Source organism: Triticum urartu, unplaced genomic scaffold (assembly GCF_003073215.2).
Source record: "Triticum urartu cultivar G1812 unplaced genomic scaffold, Tu2.1 TuUngrouped_contig_5204, whole genome shotgun sequence".
Taxonomy (NCBI): Eukaryota; Viridiplantae; Streptophyta; class Magnoliopsida; order Poales; family Poaceae; genus Triticum; species Triticum urartu.
In genome coordinates, this window is record NW_024115860.1 from 1 (window position 1) to 13069 (window position 13069).

Genomic DNA, 13069 nt, shown 5'->3' on the forward strand with positions numbered 1-13069 from the left:
ATTAGATGGAGATATTCTGGGATTTCAATCTTCTCAGGAGCAATCAGATGGTAAATTTCTTCCTTCTTTGCCATCTCTGAGTTTAGCTTCTTGGGGTGGCATCACAGCTTGCCTTTTCTGCTTGTAGGCAAGAAGACCCATGGAGAAAGCGTAGCTGAGCGTGACTTCCTACGAACAGAGGGAGACCCTGCTGCTGTTGGTTACACAATCAATGAGGCGTTGGCACTTACCAGGAGCATGGTTTGTTCTAAAAACTTTACCACATGGTGGATGGGAAAAACAGACTTAGTGTTTAGCTGTATTCAGTGTCAAATTCGAGCAACATGAACATCGGAACATATATGGATTTCTTCTTGAATTTTGCAGGGTTCATGTTATGCACAATTGATTGTGTGGTACATATTTTAATAATTTTTTGTCCAAGCTTGGTAGGTCTTGCTAAATTTGCAAATGCAAGATCTGCATGCATTCCACATCCAACTGGATAGGTTGTTAAACTTCAACTTTTACTACTTAGGTTGCATGCATTTGTCATGAAATGGCATACTGGCTATTATGCTAGACTGATCGGTGAGGCTATTCCATTAATTTGTTTCTCCAGAATCACTTGCTAGTAAAGTGGTAATTTTTAATCATCGGTATATAAAACAGACAAAGTAAAAGATAGGGGTTGTAACATAACTCATATTCAGATTGCTTGAGACCACCTGCAGGGGTGGGCGTGTAGGGATTCAGTGTTTCCTGCTTCAATGAATTCACAAATCTCAGTTTATGAAGAAGTCCTTCATAGTTTTGCCTCAATTCTTGAAGTGTGACCCAGAAATATGTAGAAACACTATGTAATTCAGCTTTACTGTTCAAACTATAGGTTCCTGGACAGCGTGTACTAGGACTGCAGCTTCTCGCTTCTGTTCTGAATAGGGCATTGCACAACCTGCATAAGATGGATCTAGCTGATAATGTGGAAGGAGCTAATTATGCCGAGAAAGCTTATGATTGGCAAGCAGTTTGGGCCTATGCCCTTGGCCCCGAACCAGAGTTGGTTCTTTCTCTAAGGTACTTATTTCTGAGCTGATAACTTCATTTTAGATTTGCTTATTGTTGCCATACAATGTTATTTAGTTCATCATAGTGGGGAGAGCCACTGAGCATACATGTACTACACGATCCTATCAAGTATAGTCAAGCAAACGTAACATGTACCACAGAGATGTGCTTAGTTGCCTTCAAGACATTTTAAATAGCTGCATCTATGCCTGAAAATGCATGCTTCAAACAATCATATTTTTAGTTGTCATATTAGAGAGTAGTAAGTGTTAGTAATAGTTTAAAGTGATCTCATCCATAAACTATCAGTGATTTACAAGATGATATTAATGTATTTATCCCCTAAACTTATTAGAGCATCCACATCCCTGGATGCTAATAGTAATAGAAATTGGCTAGCACTGGTGCTAGTGCATGTGAGGGTAGGTGCTAAGGTTAAAAAGCTTTTAGTAATAGTTTAAAGTGATCTCATCCATAAACTATCAGTGATTTACAAGATGATATTAATGTATTTATCCCCTAACCTTATTAGAGCATCCACATCCCTGGATGCTAATAGTAATAGAAATTGGCTAGCGCTGGTGCTAGTGCATGTGAGGGTAGGTGCTAAGGTTAAAAAGCTTAGCAATAGCACCCAATGTTAAGCAAAATAGATTTATATTTGAATAAGTATTGGACTCCTTAGCACCTATAGATGGTGTGCTAAGGGATGTGGCTAAAGAGCTAAGAAAGGTGAGTGGAAAGAGAAGACAGAAATGTCCACTGTAGCACATCAAATTTATAGGCGCTGGGGTGCGGATGCTCTTATACTCCTCCCTCCCCATTCATATTTTCTGTTTGCACTTAGACGTTTTATTGGTATATTATTTTTACGAGGTTGTTAACTACTGTAGTCATATTAAGTCTCATAACCAAATTCTGGAAATCATAGAAGAACCTAACACAACCAGCAGTACCTAGATATTTTGCATGGTATTTCTGTAAGTCAAAAGGCATCAATTTGATACCTTGTCATGCCATATATCTTTTTTGTTTCTATATTTTGTTTTACCACCTTGTCGCTAACTGACACATTTGCAGGATGGCATTGGATGATAACCATGAGTCTGTAGTTTTGACTTGCGCTAAAGTTATTAATGTTATGTTGAGCTATGACATGAATGAGTCATATTTTGATTTTTCAGAGGTAACTCCCTTAACAGTCTATTCTTTTTTTATTACAAATTTGAGTCTTATATAGCTGATCTCCCGCACGTGCAGAAATTAATAAATAAGACGGAAGATATCTGCACAGCTCCTGTTTTTCGTAGCAAACCTGACGTGGATGGAGGTTTTCTTGAAGGGGGTTTTTGGAAATACAACACAAAACCATCCAATATACTTCCACACTATGGTGAAGATGAAGAAGAAGAAAGTGACGAGAAACACACCATTCAAGATGATGTTATTGTGTCTGGACAGGACGTTGCTGCTGGTCTTATTAGAATGGGAATCCTACCGCGTATCTGCTCCCTTTTGGAGGTCAATCTTTACCTTTTGAGTTTTCTTGTCCAGCGTGTTTCTTTTACAACCATACAGACTTTCAGCCAGACATAGAGCTTTGTGCCTTCTTTTATTTCACTAGAATAACAAAAGCATTTGCTCCAAATTATTTGCAAAGAACTGTGTTGTCTATTAGTAACAGGCCTCCCGCCCCCCTCCAAAGTTTGTTCGTATAGTAATACTTGTTATGTACTCCCTCCGTCCCAAAATAAGTGTCTCAACTTTGTACTGGGACGGAGGGAGTATATTCTATTAAAATATCAATTATATGCCTCTAGCACAGCACCTCCTGTTCCACTAGTATTAACTTGTTTACCCTTTGAATAATATAAATATCCTTTGTATTCTAAGAACTGTATGCCACGTGGCAGTTGTAGGTGTGCAATAGTACTAACTCAAACATCTGAACATTATTCTTTCCTACCATCCAATAGCATATATTACCTTTTGGAACAATTTTTGGGTCATGCATGTGCTGCCTGGATTGTTTCTTTCATAGAGATGACTTTGTATTGCACTTCTATTACTAAGCTACAAAGCTCTGTTTTTCAGATAATTGAACAAATTATTTGATTTGATTTTGTCAATCTTTTAGTTTTATTGTGGAAACTGGTGAGCATGATTAAGGATCTTAAATTCAGGCTGTACCTCTTTGTTGATTCAGATGGACCCGCCTCAAATTCAAAAAGATTATCTCGTTTCAATTCTTGTGGCATTAGCCAGACACTCTCCGCAATCTGCTGATGCCATCTTGAATTGTACAAAGCTTGTTCAATGTGTTGTCAAGCTGTTGGACAGGCAAGGATCAAAGGAAATTCACTCGTCAATGATCAGAGGGGTTACTTTGTTGAAGGTATCTTTGCTGCTAAGGCAATCTCATATTATAGGGTAACATGATAAATATCTGTCATCGTATATTGGCATATCGTGTTTTTATGTTCATATTGGTTAACACCTGAAGCTGCATTTTGTTGGTAGTGTAGTATTTCATTATTGATCATCCTTGCTTTTCATTGATCTATAACTAGATCTACTTATGCTTCTCCCAGTAATCTATTCTGATTTTGTTGCTTAATTGTCTATTGTTAGTTGAACTCAAAAGTGGTGTCCTGTTGGATGTAAGTGTTTTAACACCTTGTATCAGTGATCTCAAAACTCAAAATTAAAGGCTCGTTCGTCACTTGTCATAACTGATTCTTGAATGAGTTAATACTTTTTAATCTATACCAATATAAAAAGACCCAAAGGGGCAGATCCAATTAATCTCGGCCATCAAATCATGTCAATCTAACGACCTAGACTGCTTCTATGTCGAGCGCTCAACACGTTTAGCGTGCAGTTAATTTCATGCCAAAAATAGTGCTAATCACATAATAACATGTAAATAATATCCTACTTAATATCCGCATGCACTTAATATACTTCTAAATTAACGTGCATTGCACGTACACATTGACTAGTGTCAACTAACAACCAACAATCTCATCTTGAGGTCTCCTCTTTGTTTGCAGCTTCTGAGATCTGAATACATAGGAATTGTATTGTTTTAGTATTGCCCTTGCAACTTATGTCAACCAATCAACCCCCCCTTCCACAATGCATGTACTGACGCAGAAACTATTTGGTGGATCTTCAATCTTCCTTTGAGTTGCTTATTAATACGATTGTCCCGTTGTTAAGATTAGGTGATAAACACTATGAGCATATTAAAAGCTATTCTTTGTTGAGACTGCTCATACTAAAATGCGACAATCACTTTTTTAACTATAGCTTCTATATTTGTCAAACAGAAGGTCTCTTTGTTATCATCTAAAGTCATTTGTTCCTTTTGCTAGGTTTTATCCAAATACAACAGACAAACATGCTTGAATTTTGTGAACAATGGAGTTTTTCATCAGGCAATGTGGCAGTGGTACTTACCGGCTTATACCCTTAAGGATTGGATAAAACCTGGAAAGGAACAATGCAAGTTGAGTTCAGCAATGATGGTCGAGCAACTGCGGTTTTGGAGAACCTGTATTTCTTATGGATTTTGCATATCACACTTCACAGATTTCTTTCCTGTTCTATGCCTGTGGCTCAGCCCTCCAGTGTTCCAGAATCTAAGTGAACACAATGTTCTTTCTGAGTTTAGTTCAATTGCAAGAGAGTCGTTTCTTGTATTAGGAGCTCTGGCACAAAGGCTGCCGCTTCTTCATTCAGCGGAGCAGTTTGGCAAGCAAGATATGGGAGTTCCTGGCAGTTATGGTGAGATGTGGTCTTGGAGTCATGTAGTTCCAATGATAAATTCGGCGCTGTCTTGGTTACATCTAAGTGATATTCCCTACTTGTGTTCACTGATCAATGGGCAGAGTGAGAATACAACACATACACCGGAGCAAAGCTGCCTGGTTTTGTTGATTTCTTCTGTACTAGGCATGCTTAATTCGACATTGGAAAGAATATCACCAGAGGGTACTCCTGATAGTAGAAGTTACTGCTTGCCTTGGATACCGGACTTTGTCCCCAAAATTGGCCTGGGGATAATTACTAACGGGTTTTTCAGCTTCTCGTGCACTGAAGTTGTCGGGCATGAGGAGCAGCTGCCGTCCCGTGGTGTATCGTTGGTGCAGGGGCTTTGTCATCTGAGATGCTGGGGTGATGTTGATGCATCACTATCTTCCACAAGTTGCCTTCAAAGATTAGTGCAGCTAACCTGTTCTGTTGACAGAGTGATCCAGAGAGCGACAACAAATAGTTCTGAGCATCTCAAAGAATCTAAAGCAGGGCTAGCTGGCAAGATACTACAAGAAGGCATTTCCAGTTTATGGCATAATGACTTGTTGAACTTTCTAACTTCGCTGTTGCCATTGATTTCCTCACAGTGGCCTGTATTAAAGAACATAGAGATGTTTGGTAGAGGAGGACTAGCTCCTGGTGTTGGGTTTGGCTGGGGGACGTGCGGGGGTGGGTTTTGGTCTCTGAAATGCCTACTTGCACAACTGGATTCACAGTTGGTCCTAGAGTTGATAAAAATTATCTCTGCTGCGCCAGAAGGCCTTGTTACCCTCAGTAAAGGTGCAAACTCGGATAATGTAACTAATCCATTTGCCAACGCTTCAGAGAGAATCAGTCCTGTCCTTGGTGTATCTTTGATTGCCGGACCTGGCCAGATCTCTACCTTGGAGAGAGCCTTTGATATCCTCTTCCAACCTTCAGTTCTGAAATGTCTCAAATCCTCCATACATTGTCTGGCTTCTCAAATGAAATTACCAAAAACTTTTCAGTGGGACATAACTGAGGATGAGTATCAGCATTTTAGCAGTGTGCTAAATTCACATTTCAGATCCAGATGGTTGGCCATCAAGAAGAAGAATCCAGACAAACATGCAAGAAACAACAGTGCCATAAATAAGCCAAAAGTACCAGAAATGTTGGAGACGATTCAAGAGGAAATGGAGTTAACAGAAGTTATAAATCCCCCCTGCAGCACGTTAGTTCTAGAGTGGGCACACCAGAGACTGCCTCTTCCTGTGCATTGGATTCTAAGTTCAATCTGCTGCAGTGATGATGCTGACGTTTCAAGAGCTGGTCTTATCTTTTTATTGGGTCTGGAAGCTGTTTCAGCTGCCCCATCTCTTGATGTTCCTTTGGTTTGGAAAATGCATGCACTTTCTGCCTCTGTCCGCACTAACATGGACTTGCTTCAAGAAGATAGAAGCAAGGATGTTTTTGAGGCTTTGCAAGAATTGTATGGCCAGCGTCTGGACATGTTATGTCAGAAATATTATAGATCTCACTCTGCTAATAATGATGAGGTTGTAGGATCTATGGCCACTGCTGAAGAAGTAAAAGTAACTAGCACTTACGAAATTCTCAGATTCAAGGAGAAAATTCATGAGAGCTACACTACTTTTGTGGAGAGTGTTGTAGATCAATTTGCAGCTGTCTCATATGGGGATGTTATTTTTGGTCGGCAAGTGGCCATTTATTTGCATAGAAGTGTTGAGACTACGGTTTGGCTGGCAGCCTGGAATGCATTGTCTACTGCTTATGTGCTTGAACTGTTGCCTCCACTAGACAAATGCATTGGTGACGTTAAAGGATACTTGGAGCCTCTTGAGGTATCGTTTCATTGGTTCCTTTTATGATTCTCTTCCGGCCTATGAATTCGTTTTCATCATTTACTTTTAACTCGTCTAGTGCTTGCTCATTGCACAACACAGACCATGCAAAGAGCACATGATTCGTTGCTGTTTTTGTGCTAATTATTAGATGTCTGATAAGAAGTGATGGCTTGACCTTTCATATTTATGAATTTCATTTGTAGGATGACGAAGGAATCTTGGAGTCTTACGCCAAATCATGGACATCTGGTATCCTGGACAAGGCTGCCCGGAGGGATTCCATGTCGTTCACACTAGCGAAGCATCATCTGTCTGGTTTCATTTTCCGGTGTGGTGCTTCCGTCAAAGTGCGCAACAAGATGGTCAAGTCGCTCCTCCGGTGCTACTCCCAGAAGCAGCACCACGAGGTAACTTTCCCCCTTGAGTTTTCAACAACGTGAACTCCTTGTGCTGCTGCTGACACATAGAATTTTCTAATCATTCCTCATCCTCTGGTGTTTTGGAAAAAAAAATTCCGTCCGACAGGCTATGCTCCAGGGTCTCGTTCTGCAAGGCGTCCCACGGGATTCGCAGTACGGCGATGAAGTTGGCCGGAGGATTGAGATCTTGAAGGATGCCTGTGAGATGAACTCTTCCCTCTTGGCCGAGGTTCAAAGGCTGAAGTCATCGATCGAGGGAGCTATTAGTTAGGCTAAAAGGTTGAAGACTCTTTTTTTTTGATTGATGAATGCCAAAGGCTGAAGACTAACTGCCTGGCCTGGTTCTAGGGGCAGCGGTCTTGAGAATAGCTCCAAGGATGTTTTACTGGGCAGTTGTGACGATTGTAAAAATGGCGGTGTCCATTACTACAAGTGATTATAGAATCGCGATGAACAACGACTGGTGTCGAACGCTTTGTAAGTGTGTGTGGTCGCGCATGCTTGTGGGAAACAAACTGGACTGGAAATATTAACCGGCTTCCAAGAAGATCTGCTTCCCCACCCGGATATGTGCTGGGTAATTACGAGTTTTGCATTTACCCTACGCGTGTCGCTTGGTTCGGTTTTGTAATCGCGGGTGAACCCGTCAGTTGTTTTCTGTATGTAAAAATGTTCGCGGATCAACGGTGGCCATTCTCCACAATGGTCAGACCAAATTAAGTTGTGGTGTTGTGTCAGTGTCACATGGCAGTGTTGTCGTGATGTAAATAAATAACGGCAACACCGCCATGATATCCCAGCGTGGACGAGGCGTTGACTGTGGACAGAGGGGCACCGGCCGACCTGTCAAGACCGGAGAGCGTCTTCTCTTGGAGTTCAACAGTTGAGATTGTTGCCCAGTGTTCCGTGTGGGCGTGGCGTGTGAATACTCAGGACTTGAGCATGTGAAGATCCGCTTCATTTGCTCGTATCCGGAAGAGGTCTCTCTTGGCCAGACATGAAGGATCCTGGCAATGTCTATGTACTCCCTCCGTACTGAAATATACGTCGCTGGAGAAGTTGAACTACAGTTACTTCAACGACATATATTTCGATACAGAGGGAGTAGTTGCTTTTGACGGTATCTGTGCATGGTTATAAATATGCACTACAGTATGAGTGAGGCGTTTTGGCTCTCGGCCTCCATGGAGGCCCGTTTTTCTTGAAAATTTCAAAATTTTAAATTTCCAGTTTCAAAACAATCTGAAACTTTTTGTACAAGTAAACAAGGATGGTATGAGCATATGTGTAAAATTTCAGGATGGAATGCCTTAAAATGCGATCTGTACAAAAAAGATAAATTTATGGCCTGTGTGGATAAATAGTATCGTGTGTTAAAAAGTCCTAGATTTATCTTTTTTGCACAACCCTCATTTGAACGTATTTCGTCCTGAAAATTTACAAATTTGTGCATTATTATTTTTTCCAGATTTTTTTGAAATGTAAAAATATGAATTTTGACGAATTTTGAAATTTAAAAAAACTGGCCTCATTGGAACAGTATGTCGTGGAAACAGTACTTGATTTGCTATCCAAAATATCGCCCTGTAGATGAGGATAAAGGAAGTTTCCCCAAACTCTAATCTGCTTAAATTAGTTAATAAAGTGGGCCTCAACTATCAACTTCCAACCATGAGGGCGCCAGCATCCGATTGTGATAGTTACTCCCTCCGTTCCATATTACTTGTCGCTGATTTAGTACAAAGTTGTACTAAATCAAGGACAAGTAATATGGAACGGAGGAAGTACAACTCTGACTCCTCCAGAACCAATCTTTTTGTTTCTTCCAAAAAGTAGCGTACATTGCTCACTTTTGAAAGAAAACACATGCATAAATAAATCTCAGCCATTTAAGTTAAACGAAAATTTAGTTAGAGGATATGATTTTTTTTTGACCCGATTAGAGGATATGATTGATCATACACCAAAAGTCCTCTACAGCTGTTTTAACTAGAAAGCATGGAAGAAAATCGAGGTACAAAAAATAAAGCTATACATGATGACCTTAAGGAAATTGGCATGTAAGATTTTTTCAAATCAAAGGGGTTTCCCCCGTCCCAACTTTTATTAAAGCCAAGGCAACAAGCAGAATAATGTTTGAATGCTCTCGGCCACGGCCAATAGTAAACTACAACCAAAACCCGAGCAGTAAATCGGGTAGCAGTTTTGGAAGCCCGAATTTTACTCAGGAAACTCGGGCCTGTACCCACGGTATCCCGATAACCCGAATTACCCAAAGTGAACAAGAAGGCCAATAAAAAACCAGAATTGCTAAGACGCATCTAGATATTTTTTAAGTATGTTACATCTAAGTTTTTAACCGTTAGATCTATTCTGCTGTAATTATTGTTCAGGGTTGATTTGCATCCCGCCGGTGTGTCCCGCGTCGCTCGCGCACATAGCTGTCACTCGATCGTTGTTTGTTTTTTTTGGTCCGGCCGCGCGTTGCACGGGCCAGCCTGTTTTTCATTGTTGCTTTTGTCTTTTCTAACTGCGTTGTAACAATTCGACAAGGCTATTGGTTTCTATCGCACATACATTTCGCATCTCACTTCTTGTTGTCTCGCTTTTATTCTTCCACTTTAGATTTTTTTATAATTCATGATCTTGCATGTGAGGCACTTTTTGAAGTGGGTGGATACTTAATAAAATTTACTATTTTTTGTGAACACTTTCAGAAAAAATCTTTTCTAAAATTCATAAACATTTTAAAAATATTTGTACAGTTTTGAAATCAGATTTGCTAAATTTCATGAAGATTCTTTTTGCGAGACAATTTCATTCAGATTTTAACAATGTCTTATCTAAGTTATGCCCCGTTCAATTTATTTGTTGTAATCTTTTGCGAAAATTTGTCCCCGCTTCTTTTTTGTCGCGCACATCACATGTCGTCGCGATGTCTAGTTGTCGGACGGTTTCTGTTAGGCCATTTTTGTTCGAACTCTATTTTTGTTTTTTCTGGCAATTTCCATGTGTTTTTTGTCGTTTGTTATTGGCATGTTTTATATAAGCAGAACAAATAGGGTACTATATTGGTTGCCTCTAGGATCACCTCCATTTTGCGGTTTCTTTGCCTCTTTTGATTCCTTCTCTCTCCATTTCCCCTTTGTCTTTCATTATAGCCGACATCCTTTTCCGTGCGACACTTTTTTTGTCTTAGTTGCAATTTCACCCTTAGCTTGCAATTGGACCAACCTTTTTTTCGACTCAGTTGCAGGTCCACTATTAACTTGCAATTGGGTCTGAACTTTTTTTGTTTGCAGTTGCAAGTCCACACTCGACTCGCAACTGTGCCCGATGTTTCGTTTATATCACAACTAGGGTTTGACTCTTTTTTTGCATTAGTTGCGAGTCCACTCACCATGCAACCATGTCTGACTTTTTAGACTCAGTTGCAAGTCCACCATCAACTAGCAACTAGGGGTCTAACTTTTTTTTCTTGCAGTTGCAAGTCAACCATCGACTCACAACTGGACACTTGATCTTTCTTTGTTGCAATTGCAAGTCAACCAATGACGCACAACTATGCGTGACCATTTTTTTCTAGTTGCAAGTCCAGCATTGGCATGCAACTCGGCTCTTGAACTTTTTTGGTCCGAGTTGCAAGTCTAGCCTTGACTTGCAACTGGGCCCGGCATTTTTGACCCAATTGCAAGTCAACCCTCGACTCGCAACTGGGCTTGATATTTCTTCCCAGTTATAGTCCCACCCTCGACTCGCAACTGGGCCCCGACATTTTTTCCTAGTTGCAAGTCCAACCTCGACTCGCAACTGGGGCCCGACCTTTTTTTTTCTAGTTGCAAGTACATGCCCCATCAACTAGCAACTAGGGGTCTAACTTTTTTTTCTTGCAGTTGCAAGTCAACCATCGACTCACAACTGGACACTTGATCTTTCTTTGTTGCAATTGCAGTCAACCAATGACCCACAAACATGGGGGGCCCATTTTTTTCTAGTTGCAAGTCCAGCATTGGCATGCAACTCGGCTCTTGAACTTTTTTGGTCCGAGTTGCAAGTCTAGCCTTGACTTGCAACTGGGCCCGGCATTTTTGACCCAATTGCAAGTCAACCCTCGACTCGCAACTGGGCTTGATATTTCATTTGTATCACAACTGGGCCCAACTCTCCTTTTTTGCATTAGATGCAAATCCACCCTCAACTTGTAACTAGGTCTGACTTTTTTTTTGCCTCAGCTGCAAGTCCACCATCCACTCGCAACCAGGGGCTAACTTTTTTGTACCAGTTTGCAAGTCAAACCATGACTCGCAACTAGGCCTATCCCTTTCTTATTATCCTGTTGCAAGTCAACCAACAACTCGCAATTGGGTCAACTCATAACTAGGCTCTTGATCATTGTTTTTTGCCAAAGTTGCAAGTCAACCAACGACTCGCAATTGGGTCCGATCCTTTTTTTCGTCCCAGTTGCAAGTTCATCACTAACATGCAACTATGCCGGTGATCTTTTTTGTCCTAGTTGCAAGTACACCCTTGACTCTCAACTGATGGTTTTAATCCAAATAAAGTTGATCATCGTCTCACAACTCAGCTCGACTTCTTTTTATCCCTGTTGCAAATCCATCATCGACTCGCAACTAGGCTGACAATTTTTTTTGCTAGTTGCAAATCTACCATTGACATGCAACTGAGCTCTTTGATCATTTTTGCCCCAGTTTACAAGTCCACCCTTTGGCTCACAACTGGGCTCGACTTTCTTTTCTACCTCAGTTGATTGTCCCCCTAACGAGACGCATTTCATGTTTGTGTTCCTCTGGTCGTGTGTGTTGTATCATTGTGTTGTTGCGAGTTGTGATATTTCTTTTTGTGATTTGCTAAATCTCATCTAGATGAGATTTAGCAATTGCACATTCTAGTTTCCCACCATTGGATGACCCTGCTAAAATTCGTGCTATGCCCAACATGTGCCATGTTTGCTTTCGTATATTGTCTTGTTTGTCGGTCCATGAACCAGGCATGTCCATGTCTTTTCATACTTTTTTGTTTATCGAGGGATGTGTGTGTGTGTGTGTTTATCGAGGGTCCCCGGTTGCATGTCAACCATCGACTTGCAACTAGGGGAGTGTGTGTTTGTCGGTGCCCCTAGTTGCAAGCTGACCACCGACACACAAATAAAGGTGTGTGTGTGTGTGTGTGTGTTTGCCGAGTGTCCCCAGTTGCACGCCGAACATCGAATAACAACTAAGTGTGTGTGTGTGTGAGTGTGTGTGTCGAAGGTCCCCAATTGCATGTCAATCATCGACTCATAAATAGGAGAGTGTGTTTGTCAAGACCTAGTTGCATGTCAACCATTGACTCTCAACTAAGGGTGTGTGTGTGTGTGTGTGTGTTTGTCAAGGGTCCATAGTTGCATGCCGACCATTGACTTGCAACTCGGGGAGTGTGTGTTTGTCGAGGGTCCCTAGTTGCATGTCGACCATCGAATCACAACTAGGGGTGTGTGTGTTTATCGAGGGTCCCCAGTTGCATGCCAACCATTGACTCGCAACTAGGGTGTGAGCGAGGGTCCCTAGTTGCAACCCGACCATCGACTCGCAACTAGGTGTATGTGTTTTTGTCGAGGGTCCCCAGTTGCAAGCCGACCAACGACTTGCAACTAGGGGAGTGTGTGTTTGTCGGTGTGCCCAGTTGCATGACAACCACTGACTTGCTACTAGGGGAGTGTGCGTTTGTTGAGGGTCCCCAGTTGCATGTCGATCATCGACTCACAACTAGGGGTGTGTGTGTGTGTGTATTTGTCGAGGGTCCCCAGTTGCAAGCCGAACATCGACTTGCAACTAGGGGTGTGTATGTTTGTCCCGCAGTTGCAAGCAGAACATCGACTTGCAACTAGGGGTGTGTATGTTTGTCCCGCAGTTGCAAGCAGACCATCGACTCGCAACTAGGAGTGTGTGTGTGTGT

The 13069-nt window shown here is 41.4% G+C and overlaps 1 protein-coding gene across 1 annotated transcript; it reads left to right on the forward strand.

The window, feature by feature from the left end:
• Positions 1-4: 4 nt before the first annotated feature.
• Positions 5-7713, forward strand: LOC125528907 (transcriptional elongation regulator MINIYO; the record flags this gene model as incomplete). Its single annotated transcript, XM_048693326.1, has 9 exons — positions 5-50; positions 128-240; positions 869-1056; positions 2128-2233; positions 2308-2568; positions 3254-3442; positions 4425-6692; positions 6899-7102; positions 7221-7713. Coding segments are annotated over 9 exons (3540 nt in total), but the record flags the coding sequence as incomplete, so codon positions are not given.
• Positions 7714-13069: the final 5356 nt, after the last annotated feature.